At 39.5% G+C, this 18,701-nt stretch overlaps 2 protein-coding genes and 1 long non-coding RNA gene across 4 annotated transcripts; all 3 read left to right on the top strand.

Moving 5' to 3' along the window:
* The first annotated feature begins 7,157 nt into the window (after positions 1-7,157).
* On the top strand, positions 7,158-8,785 carry LOC125015383. Its single transcript, XR_007113589.1, has 3 exons — positions 7,158-7,292; positions 7,448-7,585; positions 8,411-8,785. It is a non-coding gene; the product is annotated as an uncharacterized LOC125015383 (long non-coding RNA).
* A 604-nt stretch (positions 8,786-9,389) lies between these two features.
* On the top strand, positions 9,390-11,860 carry LOC125014642 (astacin-like metalloendopeptidase). Its single transcript, XM_047595891.1, has 4 exons — positions 9,390-9,396; positions 10,036-10,191; positions 10,697-10,822; positions 11,802-11,860. The coding sequence occupies exons 1-4, from the start codon at positions 9,390-9,392 to the stop codon at positions 11,858-11,860; spliced, it is 348 nt and encodes a 115-aa protein (XP_047451847.1).
* Positions 11,861-13,781: 1,921 nt separating this feature from the next.
* Positions 13,782-18,400, top strand: LOC125015382 (high choriolytic enzyme 1-like). 2 transcript variants are annotated; one of them, XM_047597200.1, is made up of 9 exons: positions 13,782-13,809; positions 13,934-14,009; positions 14,460-14,505; positions 14,810-14,962; positions 15,156-15,273; positions 16,082-16,260; positions 16,812-16,893; positions 17,980-18,107; positions 18,286-18,400. In XM_047597200.1, exons 2-8 carry the CDS (start codon positions 13,947-13,949, stop codon positions 18,104-18,106), a joined length of 768 nt encoding a protein of 255 aa, XP_047453156.1. In that variant the 5' UTR covers positions 13,782-13,809; positions 13,934-13,946; the 3' UTR covers position 18,107; positions 18,286-18,400. The 2 variants fall into 2 exon arrangements, with proteins under 2 accessions (XP_047453156.1, XP_047453155.1); XM_047597199.1 differs by having other exon boundaries at positions 17,980-18,137.
* Positions 18,401-18,701: the final 301 nt, after the last annotated feature.

Below are 18,701 nucleotides of genomic sequence, written 5' to 3'. Positions count from 1 at the left end.
TATGGTTTTGTTGGTTCAGAGTAAATGTGCTATGCTATATGATCCCGGTGCAGCCAGGATCACTTGGAGCTTCTGTTGAATCCAATCAGAGCCTCAGGTAAGGTTCATGCTTTTCTAGTTACTGTGAATTCTGAAAATATATTTCATATTTTTTATGTACTGTATGCCTTGTATGTGTTTTCCCTACAAAGGGAATTTAACAATAATCCTTCTGCACACAAGTTCCAGTCCATCTATCACTGTTAATGGTTTGGTGTCAGTCAGGATGACACTGTGTCCCTGTCTGCAGTGGACATGTCCTCTGTTATTTGCCAACATATCAATGGGTGGGAGGGCGACGGTGGCAAGGAAAAACTCCCTTTTAACAGGAAGAAACCTTGAGCAGAACCCAGCTCATATGGAGGGACCCATCTGCTGAAGGCCAGCCGGTTAGAAACAGAGAAGATAAAGAGAAAAGAAGAGCAGGAGAAACAAGATAAACAAACTTCTGTCATTGATACATACATCAAGCTGAAGGAAACATGTAGGGTCTAGTAATATAACACATAGCTGATGATCTGTGACAGTTTGTGAGTATAACAGGAATTATGGGCAGGTTGGTGAATTGTTCATCTAGGTAGGAGTGGATAACTGGAGGAGGCCATGATGATTGGGGCAGATGTTGTTTGTGGAGCTCCACAGGTGTGATACACAGCACTCCAGACAATGAAGACTGGGCTGGTTGATGAGGCCACAGCAGCAGATGTTGCTTAGAACTCCACAGGTCAGATATTCAGCACTCCAGATCAGAGACCCTCACAAGCTGATGGAGGGGGAGGGGAGCAGAGGGGAGAGAGTAAGACACAGTGGTTCGTAAATTATAAGAGATAGAAAATAAAATGTTAAGATATTAGAGTACAGGAGCCAGAGAAGAAAGAGCCTAGGCCTAGGCCCTGTAGCCTAGGCCTATAGCAGCACAATTAAGGGACGGTTAAGTCCCTAGCTCTAAGCTTTGTCAAAAAGGAAAGTCTTAAGCCTGACCTTAAACGTAGAGACTGTATCTGCCTCCCGAACCCAAACTGGGAGCTGGTTCCACAGGAGAGGAGCCTGATAGCTGAAGGCTCTACCTCCCATTCTACTTTTAGAAACTCTAGGAACCACAAGCAGACCTGCACTTACAGATCATAGTGATCTGTTGGAACAGTATGGTACTATGAGGTCTTTCATATATGATGGAGCAAGGCCTTTCAGGGCCTTGTATGTAAGGGGGAGGATTTTAAATTCAATTCTAGATTTTAAAGGGAGCCAATGAAGAGAAGCTAATACTGGAGTAATATGATCTCTCTTGCTAATTCCTGTCAGTGCTCTTGCTGCAGCGTTTTGAATCAATTGGAGGCTTTTTAAAGAGCTACTTGGACAGCCAGACAGTAACGAGTTACAATAATCCAGCTTGGAAGACACAAATGCATGAACTAATTTTTCCACATCACTCTGAGAAAGGATGTTCCTAATTTTGATGATATTGCGAAGGTGAAAGAAAGCAGTCCTTGTCACCTGCTTTATGTGAGAGTTAAAGGACATATCCTCAGGAAGATTAATTAGAGAGAAAGAATCCAAATATTGACTAGGTCCTACAGAGGTTTCTAATGCCACTGTACTTACATCTCTGACAGATGAAAGGGTGCTATGAATTTTATGCCAACAATTTTATCAGTAAAGAAGCTCATGAAGTCATTACTGCTGAGGTCTGAAAGAATAGATGGCTCAACAGAGCTGTGACTCTTTGTCAGCCTGGCTACAGTGCTGAAAAGAAATCTGGGGTTGTTCTTGTTTTCTTCTGTTAATGAAGAATAATATGCTGTTCTAATCTTATGGAGAGTTTTTTTTATAAGTTGTCAAACTATCTTTCCAGGCTATGTGAGCTTCTTCAGAACTAATGGAATGCCAAATTCTTTCCAGCTTTCGAACTGTCTTCTTTGAACTACGCAACTGTGAATTATACCATGGAGCTACCCTCCTTCGATTTACCACCTTCTTTTTAAGAGGAGCAACTAGATTTAGAGTTGTACTAAGCGATGCTGTCGTGCTGTCAACAAAATAATCTATTTGTGATTGAGTTCAATTGTGGTTGCTGACATCCACATCACTAACATAAGGCACTGAGGTAAATACTGAAGGTATTAATTCCTTATATCTAGTTACAACATCATCAGATAAGTGTCTACCATAATGAAATGTCTTTCCAATTTCTGTGTAATTACTAGTAAATTCAAATGTTACAAGAGAATGGGGCAATAGAGGGTTGTGAGAGTATACGGTTAGACCTTCAGTTTCTATGCCATAAGTTAGTACAAGATCTAAGGTGTGATTGAAACAGTGAGTTGAACCATTTACATTCTGAGAAAAGCCAATTGAGTCTAATAATGACATAAATGAAGAGCTAAGACTGTCACTGCCAATATCAACATGGATGTTAAAGTCACCTACTATAATGACTTTATCTGTTCTAAGCACTAAATCACATAGAAATTCAGAGAATTCAGCTAAAAATTCCGAGTAAGGAGCAGGTGGGCGATACACTGTGATTGATGATGTTTTCTTGCTCAGGGAACACATTGCGGATACACCACTGCATTGGTAACCATCATTCAAACTTGTTGTCATTGATTGTGTCTATGTTCCTTAAAAGGCTTAAGCCACATCACCAAACTCACCTCTCTGACATTACAGAGTGGCAGTACAAGAAATATGCTGTTCAAAACTGTCCCTTTTCAATCTGTTTAGCTCAAACTCTTTCATCAAGGAATAGATAATATAGGTTATTAGATTACATTAAATAAATAAGACTGATTAGATAAGATAAAATAACAAAGATGTCTATAAATGAGGCATCTACTGTTTATTATGTCTATATGAGCCAACTCAGGCAACCAGGCGACTTCAAACCTCAAACCAGAGGCTGAGGCACTTAGCGTAGTACACAGACACAAGCCTTGAACCTCAGATACTGGGCGTCCGACTGTGTGGCAGACAGACACGGTCAAGCTGATGTACCACTTCCTCCAACTACCTGAATATCTGAGGGTCAGCGGTTATGCCGGTGTACCACGCTGAATGCAACAGGCTATCAGACAGGTTTTCCACTGCAAAAAGTAAATGGTCCTGACTGACAGTTTACTTTAATTGTCTAAATCTTGCTGCCGTTCTAAATGTCTGAATGGATGATTTTAACGTCACTACCAGTGCCCTTTAGTGTTCATGTGCTGCTGAGCTCAGTTGTAAATATTTCTGTTTCACTCAGAAGACCAAACATGAACCTGATCCTGTTTTAATAACACTGAACCTTCATGATATCACTCGTACTATTCCTGAAAAGCTTTTTGCAGCTCAGTGCATTCTTAGTGTGAACTTGGGAGCTGAGCTGGGTTGTGGACATGAGATGGGGCTCAGAAAATAACAAAGCAAGTCTTTGAAATCATTTATACTTGTGCCCTGGTGTGACTCCATTGCTCCATATACCTCATTCAATATTAAAAATGTCCACCGAGTCATTGTGCCTTTAAGGCTTGTTATTGTTTAGATAGTCAAGGTTAGGGTGTGGTAGTGCCAGTATGTACTGGTGTGGGAGAACTATTAAAAACTCTATAGGTTCCTAATTACTGAAGCCTTAGCTTGACACTCTTGTTGTAATCCACACCAGTGATGATAAAAACTCTGCAGATCCTCTTGATACGGTTCAACTGTTCACTTCAAAAATGAAACAGCGGTACAAACATTAGTCCAAGATAAGAAAATAAAAAAGAGAGAGATAAAAGGAGGTAGAGAGGTTGAAAAACTGTGTGGCTCCACTTCATGCTTGCCTGACTGAATTACTCCCCAAGTAACCCCACCCACACAGATCCTTACGTAAAAACAAAGTGGTGACACTAAGTGGCTGGGAAAAAAACGGTACACAGTCGGTGCCAGATCAGTGGCCTGTTTGGCCGATGGGACCACACTGGCCAACCTTCGCTTCACTCTACAGTGAGCCTTCGCAAAATACCTCACAAGACCTGCAGCTTCAGATTCCTTCACTTGACCAGTTTTCCTGCTTCTAAGATCAACATTGAGGGCAAAGAAAAAGAAATGACTTTTCATCAAAAATGACACTGGAGTCTCGTTTCAAAGTTTTACTTGCAGCAAGGTGCCGGTACATGCACCACAACAAGTACACAGTCGTCTGACAAAAGTGACGCTGCGTTCACTTTAATACAGTAGATCCTGTCCTGGAATGGAGACAACTTTGTTAGAGAGACAGGCTGTCAGCCTCATCAGAATATAACTAGACATAACAAAGGTGCTGTAGGTTGGATGTCTCCATGCCATCTGTGGGAACGTCCTCCTACTATTTAGTGAAGAGGATAAGAGAGAATATCATGTGTAATAGTTTAACCTTTGTATTTTTCCAACATCAACATATAAGATTTCCATGTACACGATTTCTGATCCACTCTGTATTCTTGGGAGATTCCCTCAGGGAGACACCTCTTCTGAAATACTCTGTTGTGACCACTTTCTACTCGAAGTGACTGGGATCTTTAACTCTTCGCTGGGTTTGAGACTCTGGGTTCTCTAACTAAGTGAACTCCCTTTGTAGCACAGACTTCCCCCACCATCTGGCGGATCAGTGTGTCTCAGAGTCATCAGTTCGGTCTGTTCCCTCAGACAACCTTTACATGTGAATCCTCACAGTCCTTTGAGTGATTTTTAAAGCAGTTAAGGACTCAGAATGGCCCTTCCCACCTTGGACTGGACCATGTCTTTCTATTCATGACTTTGATCAGCACCCAGTCTCCACGCTTAGCTTAGTGTCTGGATACTCAGGCCTTGGGGGAGTATTAACTGAATTATAAGAATATTATAATATTCTGTTTTAATATTAACAGAATTAACTGAAGTTGTCAGCTAATGTTTGTTCTCTTTCTTCTTCTGGTCTCTTGAATGGTTTTAGCTGAGTAATTTGGTATGGTCTGCCATACATAATTTCAAATGGTGTTAGTCTTGATGATCCTGGGGTAATATCTTCAAGTTCTTTCCAGTTTCTTACATGGTCTTTTTCAGCTTTGACTTCATTATTATCATTTGGATCTAAATCTAATTGACAGATTTTGTTTCTTTCTCCTTCATGATTTCTTCTTCTTTGGAAAATGTCCCTGGCTCAGGGAAATGTTGAACTTGGCTACAGCCAAGGGTATTGTTGTTCAGTCATTAGCAGGTATTCAGTATTTATGCAATGTCTTAACAGAAAATGCAGACTATATGTCTGAAATGGACCTTTATTCAGTGACTTTTCCAACCCTCTCTGCAACTTCATGCCTACAACAAAGTGGGGAACTTGCTCTCAAATTGTATTGAGTTCTCTCTGTTTGATACAGTAATTTGTCATTTTTATGTTAACTAACATACACACTAACCTTATGGTAACCTTACATGATGAAAGGTCTTACTCTCATATAGCACTTTTCAACCCTCTTGTACTCAAAGCGCTTTACAGTCACAGTCACATTTCCTATTCGCTCACACAAGCACACACACATCCTTACACCAGTGCCAAGCACTTGTTGCAACTTGGAGTTCACTGTCTTGCGCAAGGACGCTTACAGTTAGGCAGACAGTGGAGCTGTCAGAATGGGATCAATTAAAACTCAGCTTGTGCAGAAATGAGTCAAGCCTGAGAATGACATTGTGTGTCCTTTAGTGCGAGGTTTGGGAGCCTGTAAGATAACCGGTTTCTGAGATACATACAGATGTTTTCCTAACCATGACAGATTGCATTCTGAGTATTTTACCGTAGTCTGCCACAACTGTTATATGTTTCAGTATTTCAGTTTCATCTGAATGGGAAATGGATTTTGGTGTAAATGGGTTAAGTACTGACAATAAACCCCATATTGTACCTGTTCATTTTAAAACTACAAGATACTCATTTGAAGTGTCTCGGGTGGTGAGATGTTCTTCTGAAATTTCTGAGTACATTTGAACATAATCCACAGGTTACAGGTGAATAACTTAGATAAGACAGGATCAGATCGGGCCCCTATATCCTCACCTCCTATTCTCCTCCCTATTACTACTTTTATTCTATTCTACGGTGCCTTCATTCTTTGTCTATTAATGCAGGTGTTTCTTTTCACATCTTTTTTTACACATCTTACACATTTCTTTTCTGTTGTCTGTCCTGGTTTAGTACCTTCTGGCACACTCAATTTTCCTAAAAATCCATGTTTTTCTCTCCATTTCTACAATTGTTTTACATTTTTCTCATCTCTGTCTCATGTACTTTGGCATCTTCATCCAATTCTTCTGTTTTAGAACACGTACTGTCCTCTCCTTAGTTATATTTTATTCTTATTTCTATTCCTCATTCCTTTTTCTTTTTATTATTATTATTGTTGTTATTATTTTATTTTGTCTCAGTTGTAGCCAACCAGTCTGTATGGAGTCCAGCCAAGCATCTGGTCCAATTTTACTTAGAACCACTTCTGCTGGCATTGATTTCAGTATCTGTATTTCTCAATAGGTATCTGTTTTACTGGTCTAGACTTGTAAGTTGTGTAACACTACACTAGTAGGGAAGTAACTGTGTGTCAGACATACAGTATATATGGTTTAGTTCCTCATATCAGGAACGAGTATCACTCACTGCAAGAGGATGTGAGTATTAGAGACCTCAGACCTTTCTTTATTAACAGTGTAGCTGAACATCAAGACGATGGACAGAGATCTTGCACTCGAGGCTTTGGGCGCACTGTGCAATGCCAGTGTAACATCTGCCCAGAAACAAGGTTCAAGCGATGTGTCTTTTGGAGGTGTTTTTCACAGAGGAGCAGGACAGCAGCAGCAGCTGCTGGACATTCAACACTTCATCCCTACAATCTTGAAGGGAGAGGAAACCTGGTAATTATTATTTGTATGCAGAAGAGACATTTATGAGGTTTGGCTTGCAGAATTCTGTTGGTGGAGATATCATGATGAGATCACTATTGACTCTTATTTTCTTATGTCACAGCTCGGTGTCAAACACCAGCTTCAGGTCCTTAAGAAGTGTCCTGCTAAGTGGCAAACCACCAGCTGACTTCAGTAAACTGCACAACAGCGGAGTTCCGACTCGGCTGTTGTGCAGGGATCTCGTCAGGGATCTCGTCATTGATGAAAATGAATTCTTTGACCCGCCCTTTGATTATGATTTCCGTGGGCTGAGAGACACAGAGACATACTACAGAGGAGGAGAGGTGTATGAACGCCCGAGTGGTTGGTACCGTTTTGGTCTGAAGGTACTGTATGTAAAATTAATTGAATAATCAATATGTTGTTTAAAGGCTTTAAAATGTACCTATAGCTTTTTGTTTGTTTGTTGTTGATTGTTATTTAGAGCCTTTTGCATTCTAAAATCCATTTTTTGACTTCAGAGGAAAATGTCTACTCACAGGTCCTGAATAAGTATGATGATAATAAGTGGCTGGGAAGCCAGTACCGTACCACACAGTCGACGCCAGGTGAGTGGCCTGTTTCCTACCATGGGACCTCAAAGCAGGGTGCTGAAGGAATCATCGCAGGATATTACAAGGTTTGATCATACATCCATTCTTTTAGCAGAATTCATCAACTTCACTCTATCCACTCTGTTGAACTCAGTGTATAAATGCCTACATCATGGGGGTGTCTGAAACAAATTTAGTAATATATGAAGATATATTGCTATCTGGACTGGTACAATTAGTGACACACAACACCTTCACTATCTCATCCCAAGAGCGTGGTTAAAGATTAGCAAGCAGTGTATCTTCCAAGAAACATGATAACCAGGTCATCATCAGCTGAAAGTACCTGAACTGCCCCATTTTACACATTTGGATTTAAACAGGAAGTTTGAAAGGAAAATTGATCCCCTGTCAGAGGGTCTTTACCATTACCATTACTTTTTATCTACCTATTCATCTGTTGTCAGACACAGGGTAGGATACACCCTGGACAGGTCTCCAGTCTATCACAGGGTTGACAGAGAGAGACAGGCACCCACGGTCAGTTTCAAATCAGTTAACAAGCAGCTAAAGGCAGGGGTGGTTTTTGGTATGGATCCTGCATGATCTCTGTGATGCCCTTCAGTAAATTTGTATAATTTGTATCTGGTGCCTGGTCTACATTTTTATTTATTTATTTATTTGTGCAGGGAATTGGCAACTGCAGCAGAATGGCTGCAGCCGCTCACAGATGCTGTGAATAAAAGGGAGAGACTGTGATGTGTTTCCTGTCCTGTACATAAACATGTGTTTTTAGTTTGTTAAAATGACTGTACTTTATACAGAGAGGTATAATTTAAGTGTTATTGTGTAAGTGTAATATTAATATTAGTCCACAGAAAATTAATCTCATTCTTACTTGTATTCAACAGCCAGGCCCAGGTCAGGCTTATGGCAGAGGGATTTATTCCACCCCATACATCTCTGAGGCCATACACTATGCAAAGATTTTCGAATCCCAAAAGACGGGCAAGAGTTACTATGTGATTCTGCAGAATCGGATCAACGCTGCGTACAGGCAGAAGCACAACAATGACAAGTACTGGCTGATTCCCATCCAAGACCACATATCGGGGGAAGAAGAGCGGGAGGTGGTGCAGCAGGCCATCCGTCCTTACGGCCTTCTGCTGAAAGAGGTCTGAACGAACAAAGCGTCACAAGAAAACAATGAATTTGCAATAAAAATGTGATGTGAAAAAATCATTCTGTACTAAAGAATTGAATAAACAAGCAGCTACAGCTTTGAATCTGGTTCTGGTTCTTGTATGTTTCAGTAAACTACACCACATTCAGTCAGTTAAAGGAATTTGGTGTCAAGGTTTCATATACTGAAGTGAAAAACATATATCACAAAGATAATTCCTCTCAGACATAACTTATGGCCCACTAGAAGAGTGTGGCAGTGTTTGAACTGACTAAGACCCTTCCCATTTTCTTCTTATTTGCAGCAGTAGGTGTGCAGCCAGTCAGTACCTGGGCTGCAGGTGGTGAGGAAAGGATTCCATAAAAACGACATCAACAGTACCAAGCATTCCCTGTGTCTGTACATAAACCCATCAAAGTGGGACCTTCATGTAGTTGAGCAGATATGAGTCACAGAGAAACCTATGTGGTTGTTCCGCCCATCCCTCCTCTCCTCACCAAAAGAAAACAAGTAACACGCCACATCATTTAATTTTCAGTAACGGAAATGACGTTATAAAGACGGAAATAGCCCTATTGTTGCCTTATACTCCGATTAAGGCAACAATTCGTTTTTTTTCGCGTGCATGTAAACGCACCTCAACCACTTGATCTTTGTGTGACAATAACAGTAAATGATTTCTCCTTCTCTCCTGTCTATAATTAGACATGGGCTGTATTTTAGTCTTCCTGAACCTGAATTGGTAGATCATAGGCTAAATTAGTGATCGGCATTAAAGCGTCCTCTCGGATGTTTTGAGAAAGATTTAAGATTCTTTTTGAAACTGTTGTGATAGTACAGGAGTAATGACTTGCTAAAAACAAGTACTGCACTTCTTCCCAAATTCATATGCTCACAGCTGGCCCTACCTAGTATTAACTTAATATTATTATTACATAAATAATTATTAAGTAAAATTAATAATTTATTATTAATAAATAATAATAAAAATCATTCACACTCATAGTACTGACCGACCTTTTAATATAATTAATTATATTGAGGGTTAATTTTTTTCCTGATTTTTTGGCGCCCCCTGGAGGCCAGGGTGCCCTTAGCATTTGTGTATATTGCCTAATGGGCCAGCCAGCTGTTTGAAGACATCCATCTTTACTGCAGTTTCTTTTTCACACTGAAAACTAGTTCAAACTTTAAATACTCTTGTCCCAGGCCCTATATTAAATTGAGGACACCCTACAGATTATTTCTGTTGTGTTTTTGCTTTTGATGTTATTACTTTTTCGTGCATCCATACACTTTACCTGGTATATTATGTGGTCAGAGGATTGACTGGACAGTCTCTGTGTGTAACAGTGCACACAGAGGAGGAGCCCATCGTCGTGGATGACATCGCTTACGACAATGAAAATGAGAGGAACGCCGATCAATGCACCTCCCGTGGCTGCATGTGGGGAAAATCTAACGACGGGAAGGTCTACGTGCCCTACGTCATTGCAGACATTATTGTAAGTAACCAAGACATCCTTAGAGCTTTTCATTTACACAGTTTAGATGATCTAATTGAATTATAGCAGCATACGAAAATGTTCACACTGCAGTGCTGCTCCATGAGGTGGATTTTAATGAACTTGCTTTTAAATAGGTGTCAGCAAACAACATCTAACTGATCTAAAAACCTGCTTCACTTCCTGACTGAAATCTGAACTCTGCTGCTGGAAGTCAGTCAACCCATGCTGCACCCATAAACTAAAGAGGCAGTAACTGAAAATGCTAAAAGGGGGCAACAAATACAGTACACATAAATGCTACACGCTTTGAGTAGAAAATTTTGGATATCGTAGTGGGAATATTTTCTTTTCTTTTTTCTTTTTTTTTCTAACATTGTGCACATAAAATGAGACTGGATTTGAGACTCTCTGATTTCTACAATTCATTTGAAACAAATTCAAGTCCACATCCCCTAAAAAGCATGTCTTCTCTTCTATTTTTCTACATCTATCCATCCATCTTACAGCGCAGGGTTGCGTCTACCACAGCACCGTCCAGCACGAGCTGCTCCACGCCCTCGGCTTCAACCACGAGCAGTGTCGCTCAGACAGGGACCAGCACATCCGCATCCTGTGGGAGAACATCCGGTCTGGTGAGAACCTGCGCCCCCACAATGTTACAAGCTGTGTCCCAAATCTAAATCCAACTTTAGTATTTAATTAATTTCATGGATAAATATAACCATAAACCTAAACTCATTCTGATGTGACCATTTAGACCTACATGTAAATGCATATCCTCGAGCCTCTCAGCAGGAACAATGGTTCGACTTCTATTTCAGTTTTTTGTTTATTTTGTTATTGTTTATTCTCATTTTTATGTCACCTTTTCTATATTGACTATTAATTGACTCTCAAATCCATCTTACTATACTACCAACACAATAAAAACAAGATGACAAGATGAACACTCTGAACATGGACACATGCTAACTCTGTCATGCATTACAACAGGTTTGAGACGGCTGCTGTCACTTTCATTTGAATTCAGTTTATTCTCACTGATCTGGTTTATTTTCTCATACAAGTTCAATAATAATAATAACTAGAAAATTCCCTCTGGGAAATTTCGAAAGGGCCACGGAGTGCTACTGCCGGGTACCATTTCTGTCAACATGGGAATGACCAGAGCTAACCACACAAGTCACCTGTGTGTGTGTGTGTGTGTGTGGGAGAGAGTAGTGCACGCATACACGCGCATCTGTGTTTAGTTGTAATCACATAAAGTTACGTGTGTGTGTGTGTGCGTGTGTGTGTGTGTGCGCGCGTATATTTTGTTGACCCTTCCAGCCTTCCACCTGCTTAGCTGTACAACTACCATGTTACTTCCTCTTTCCAACTACTATGGCCACCAGAGGGTGCTATTATTTCTAAATAAAAGGACATCAAGTGAATTATCTGACATGACTGGTGCTGTACAGCAAATACATGATTTAGCCGTAACAATCTACTGGTAAACTGGAGGATTATACTACATCTGTTCTGAAAAATATAGTAGATGAATATAATATGTGATATAAGTGATCAAGGTGAAAATATATGTTTCTCATCTGTAACTCTTTTTCCCAATAGGTGATGATAAGAGGCCTGACAACACAGTGCTGCTTGGGACATCAGATCAGCTGTTTTAAAGGACGTTTTCTCACTGTTGAATAAAATTTAAGAGATGACAATACAATAAACTTTCACATACCTCATCACTGAAGCCTTATTTGTCCTTTGTGCTCTTCTAGACACTTCTGTGCCAAATGTTCATGGATTTAGAGTTTTAGAAATTAACGTTTTTGTATGCATCAGTAAGAGTGTGTAGATTTTTTATGTATGACCAAAACATCAAATAACCTGTAAGACAATTTTCACAATCTGTTTTTCACTGAATAGGACTTTTTTACAAACTTCAGAAAGTTCCTGCTAATCACCAAACAGATAAAGGCTGAAGGGCACGAACACAGCGTATAGTGATCTCAATAGTTACTAGAAAACAAAATATTAGAATGATATTTATTTATTTATGTTAAGCTCTGACTGTTAAGGTATATTTTATATACTTTATCTATTCCACAGAGGAGGACAGTGATGCATGATCTGAGGAAGTAAATATAAAAGCCTCTTCTATATAAAAAGCACACTACAAGGGGGTAGACATGCCATTATCCAAATCTACCAGGGTAAGAAGACTTTTTTTATTCAGTAGCCATGAGCAGTTAAGGAACAGAACATGGACAGAACCGAACAGTTTCAGGCTAGAACCGCCTCTCAAGTAACCCACTGTTTTTTTGTAGACAGCTGTGGTAACAGTAAATATTCACAAAGAAGGAAACCTGTGTGAAAGTGTGAAAAAGTATTTCAGTATGTAACAATGACCTTATTCATTGTCATAAGCACAGAACAGTAGCACAGTAAAAACACAACAATGAAGAGTTCAACTCTGCAAATCTCCCTTACTAAAAACAATAAATAAACTGAAAATAATACCAAATGAATAGACTAAGATTAGCAAAATTAAAGACTTAAAACCTTATATCCTCTTCAAATTTACTACCCTCTTGACACACACAAAGAAACTGCCATAAAATCCTCATTCATCAATATTTTTTTCAACTTTTTTCCCCCATAAATCTCTTAAACAACCTCAGACTTGTTCAAAACAATCAACATTTTAAGAGAGTTCAAGATTTTAGCCCTTTAAATGCCAGGAGTTTTGTCTAAATAGCTTGAGCACGAATAAGTTTTTGCCATAAAGGCTAAAAAGAAGACTTCCTAAGGAGGCCATGAGGATTAAGTGCTTTGTAACTTGTGCCACTCTCATTCCAGGAATGAAGTGTGTTGTTTTTCCCACACACTAGAAAAAGCCTACCCTGTCCTAAACAGTGCATTTCCTAAACCACACTGTGACTGAGGGGGTGATGATGGTGAAGTAGCTTGTATCCAGTAGCTTCAAAACATTTAATTGATGAACCCTGTTGTGAAGTAGATATAAGTATCAGGCTGAACTCTGACTCTGGAAGCCAGTCTTTTAAACACAATTCACATCGGACCAGGCCTGGATGTGTAGCAGCTAGGCAGCTATCTGGTCATGAGGTGGGGCCTGGAGGAGAGTGTATGATATTGAAAGACCTGAAGATGTGTCCAGTAGCATCACAAATAATAAACGTCACCATTTGTATTATTTGGCCAAATTTTGACGTTTTACTGTATATTTAATCACCCGTCATATTAGTAAACCAGTGACAGCACAGTTCTTAAAATATTGAATTAAATGTAAGATGTCTCTCACATATATAAAGATTGTAATATTAATATATTTTAGTTTTAGGCTCTGTGAATGCTGTTTTTTTGCAGGTTTTTTATCTACTTATTTTCTTCCGTTGCTATTTGTAGCTCACTATCTGGTCTTAATTACACAAGAGTAAACCTTATTGTGAGAATACGCAATGTGGCATCAAGGTGAAATGTTCTCATAAATTCTCCTTCCCCCACTGACCCAAATATTCTTAAAAGGACCATTTCCGGCAGCGTCAGTGTTTTATAAGGAGATGTAGCACTAACTCACTGGATCACTGTGTCGTCTGTGATTTCAGTAAGTATCTCCAGTATCTTCTCATCCAGACTGTTTTCATTTTTTATGCTGGATTTGACTACTAAATGTGGTTAAAGAAAATCAGTTAACATATATCTCATGGACTGCTTGAATCCGTCTGCAGGTTATTTGTTGACATGATGAGGTACGTTCTGGGCCTAGTGGCACTGGTGGTTGTCTCAGTTTGTGCTGAGGAGGAGGTGAGTAATACTCCAGCTACCGTGCATCTCACCTTTGGGGAAAACTCAATTAAACTATTTTTTTTTTTTTTCTGTTTTCTATTTGTCCGTTTACATGTTATTTCTGGAAAACACTGAATTATGTAAGTATAACATTTGTTTGTCATTTTAATGTGTAACATGTTTTTCATATATTATACACTAAGTACAAATTAAATGTACCATTTGCTATTAAAGTATAAAAATAGGACGTTAGAGGCTCCTTGTACAAATGTCGTAACATGCTTTTTGGAAGGTGCATGATGTGAGGTTGGCCCAGAACTGATCCCTTAATATCAGTGTGAGCAGAATACATGCTGTTGTGTGGCTGTTACACAACAATAGTGGGAAGCTTAAAAGTTTTTATCTAGAAGTTATTTGGTTCTGTGAGCAGACAATAAATCTTCTTTCCTTGCTGTACAGGTTGCTAAGGCTTTGACTACTTCAGAGCTGATTGAGAAAGCCAACAGGGATGTTGGTAAGTCCTACAATGCCGCCAAGTCAAGCTTTAGCGTTAACCCCTCCCTCACTCCCTCCCAATAAATTACCAGAAGACATGACCTTAGTACCTATATAAACTATTTTATCAGGAAATACAGGAAGCATTTTGTGGGATTTTGTAGTTTTTCCTTTAAAACCTTATTTTCAGGGACTATGAATTAGGACATGACCAAACACAATTTGCAGGTACCCCACTAGCTCATACACGGATCGGGCATAAAATTATGATCTGCATGTGCTGGAGAAAGTCTCCTTTAAATGTGTCACACTGTTTGCTGCAGTTCGTTCTCAAGACGAGCCCTACATAGAGGATGACGTCGCATATAGTGCTGAGATGGAGAGAAATGCTGATCCCTGCACGTCTTACAGCTGCATGTGGCCCAAATCCAGCGATGGATATGTCTATGTACCCTACACCCTTTCCAGTGTGTACAGTAAGTAGTGAATTGTCAGAGTTGGCTCTTTCAACCTCTGCATATGGCTTGACTTAACACATCCAGGTGTCCCAAGCTGAAGATGCACATTGTCAGTAGATCATTTGACTGTAGTAACTAACTATGACAAACTATCATTTTGGTACTGTGGTGCTATAAAGTGATTAATATGTTTTCTTTTTCTTTTTCCAAGCCTCTCGTGAGGTGTCAGTCATCGAGCGTGGTCTGGAGTCCTTCCATTATGTCTCTTGCATCCGTTTTGTGAGACGCACCAGCCAGAGAGACTACCTGAAGATTCAGGCCCTTAATGGGTTTGCATGCCATTCTAATTTGTTCTTGTTTGTTTGTTTTTCGTTAGTGCCCTGTCTTCTAGAAGTACTAAAGAACAAGATAGGTTTTTTTTTTTTTGTTATTATTATTTATAAGTGAAGGAGGTGAAACATTGGAACATTTACAGTATCCACCACAGCTGAATTGCAGGAGGTAGCCAGGGTACATGCTGGATGTACAAAAATACAGGACCCTAGATGCTGTCATCACTGCATTTGATTGAATTTAGGGAACAGTCACGATTCTGGGTGAATTTTAATGAATGAAACAACATGTATGTGAAAGGCACTGCAGTCTAAAGAAGCTGAGGTGGAATGTGGACATACAGTACAAAGTGTTAAATAACACCAGAGATCCAGGTCTGTAGTTAGCTTTAGGTTGCAAAACCACTCTGGTGAAGGCTGGGAAAAATCTGAACTAATGCCTAAACTTAAACCTCCCATGTACCTAGACACCACCATTTTGATGGCATATTGGCACTGATCAGGAATGTTTTTCAGTACAAACATAATTCAAATTATATTAGTTTCAAGGCATATTTTCTTTTGCAATTTAGAAAAACTTTTTGCAAAACTCAGGGGCTCAACAGGGAACATGGGGGCTAAAGAGAAGGTTTGATAATAAATATGTTTCAGTGAAGAATCGGCTGGTATGTGAAGCATGAACACTTTTACGACACTTTACCAAGACAGAGCGGTCTTTAGGGCACAACAGTTTCCTCCCCTTTGTAGTATTTCTTTAGTGGTTAATGTCAGATTTATTTATTTATTTTATCTTGAACTGTCACAGGTGCTACTCCTACATTGGACGTCGTGTTGGTGGGCAGGATCTGTCCCTGCAGCAGAATGGCTGCGTTTATCATCAAACTGTTCAGCATGAGGTGCTCCACGCTCTGGGCTTCCACCACGAGCAGAAACGCTCTGACCGTGACAATTACATCCGTATTGTGCTGGAGAACGTCATTTCGGGTTGGTCTGTTTATATCTGTCGTTATCTGTTATTATCTGATAGTAATGCAGTACATGGGGTGTAGAAGCTCAGTGATAGAACTGTGCAATATGAAAGGAAGTTCCTGATGTTGGGAAACCGAAATGTTTGCTTTTAGCTGTCCATTTGATTTAACACTAACGCAGGGCTAGACTGGAAGAAAACACCCTCTTCTGGGATTGGTCAAAACAGGTACAGCCCCTCAATCTCCAACAGTGATTTTGTCAAAAAAAAAAAAAAAAAGAAAAACACAGCATGTACAGAGGGTAAAACGATGTAAACTAATGTATTACTATTCCAGTCTTTATGTATGTATACAGAGACCGTGAGAGGGAGAAAAATTAATTTACTTCAACATTTCATGAGTCGTATTGTCACATACTCAACAAGATTCTTCAACTAAACCCATTCATGTTTAATGTGAAACATTCACATGTATCCACAAGTGCAGAGTGACAACCACATGAATATACGTATGAATATGAATATAGACTAAGCTCATGATATTTCTGTTTTGTTTTCAAATTTGCAGGACAGGAGCACAACTTTGACAAAGTCAACACGCTGAATCAGGGCACCACCTACGACTATGGCTCTGTCATGCATTACAGCAAGTAGGTGCAGCTCTGTTTAAAAAAAACTACTTTGTGGAAGAATGAACACAGCAGGTTTTAACAGCGTAACTGAGTGAATGTGACAGCTGAGGGACAGGACAAAGGTGCCTGTTATCCTCCCATCTACTGGACTGAGACATCCTGGGTGAACATTTTAAAATAGTTGGCTGAATATCTCCACCTTCAAACTCCTCAATTCATATCTGGCCATTATGTGGAGTGAAGAAAATAATCTGAATATGTGTATTTTCTCACTGCGTTTGGGCATTTTGTCTGCACACAAACACAATTTTAGGTCACAGAAAACCTTGTGGGCAGCTCCTGCCAGGGTAAAGATAATCAGAAAATGAATCTGACATGTTAACAGGAATAAGTAAGATCTTTTTTGTGGAGTCAGAGCCTGTTCTGTAATTTTGTAATTTTGTAAGGTGGTGGATATGACCACCCTCAGAACAGGATGTTGATGAATACATATACAGTATTTTACACTATACTGATAGACAGAGGCTATAATTGGCTTGAGAGATCACTACTACATATAAATAAAATCAGTAATTGTCATCCTGTTTCTTGTTATTATTATTATTATTGTTTTTTTAGTTTAGGTTGCCTAACTGTGTTTTATTTTGTAATGCACGTTTCTGTTAGCTGTACAGCCTTCTCTTTTGTTTGCCCCCTACTCTTGTGATAGTCTTGTCACCTTTTGCCTCCTTGTGCCTCCTTGTGTATTTAGTGTGTGTGCGCCCCTCCTTTTCCCATGTGTGTGTATATACACTATGTATACAGTACAGTAGTACTATCTCACCCTCTGTCATTTTTCAGTTTGTTAGTTTCCCAGGCTGCTCTGCCCTTTCACCCACCATCTTACCTGCCTGGCCTCTAATGTCCCTACGTTTTTTTTCTGAGACTTGGTTATTAACCTATTTTTTGACTTTTTGACAACATCTTCTATTACTCCAGTGTGTCCTGTTGTTACACCTGTCCTGCAACCCACACTCGGCTCCTCCTTTAAGTTGAAACATAACAGTAATAGCTCTTTTCCGCATTTGAGTCACCAGCCTCTTAACATGCTCTCTGTGGTTTTAGGTATGCCTTCTCCAAGAACAACCTGCCCACCTTGGTGGCTATCCCTGACTCTAGTGTTCAGTTCGGTAGTGCCACTGAGATGAGTCAGAAGGACATCATCAGGCTCAACAACCTCTACAAGTGCTAAAGTTAGTGTCCGATGTCTTTTTGAATGACAGGTAAAGACAAATAAAACAAACAAACAAACAAAAAAAAAAAAAAAAAAAAAACTTGTCGCTCTCATGCAGATTGAAAATCAGTGTTCTGTTGAAAGATTTTTTCATTCATCTAAATTTGATTAAACCTTTATATCCCCCTAAATAACAGGAGGCCAAGATGATGCCTGGAACTTCTTCATAATAGAGAATCTTCATCACTGTCTTCATTTAGTTCAACAGTAAATGTCAAATGTTTTCCTACAATAAAGGTCCGTTTAAGCATACACTGTGACTGAGTTTGTGCCTCTGTTTCAGAGCTGGCTGTCTAAACATGTTTCCTTCTCAGTAAGTGGTAGAGCTAACCTCCTGCAAAGGTGGAGATTCCAGCATAGTAATGGTCTTGTACAAGAAATAATCCTGGCTCTAACACTACTAGTGGAAATGTATATATCTTATACCTAACAAGCAGCCTGCATTAATGACTGGCTGCATGGTTCTCTAATGTTGAACTACTTCCTTTGCATGTTCCAAATTTCACAAAAAAAAAAGAAAGAAATGGCATTATTCTCACTTCTCAACTTCTGC

The sequence above is a fragment of the Mugil cephalus genome, chromosome 10 (assembly GCF_022458985.1).
Source record: "Mugil cephalus isolate CIBA_MC_2020 chromosome 10, CIBA_Mcephalus_1.1, whole genome shotgun sequence".
Lineage (NCBI taxonomy): Eukaryota > Metazoa > Chordata > Actinopteri > Mugiliformes > Mugilidae > Mugil > Mugil cephalus.
This window is presented reverse-complemented; position numbering and strand designations above follow the sequence as displayed.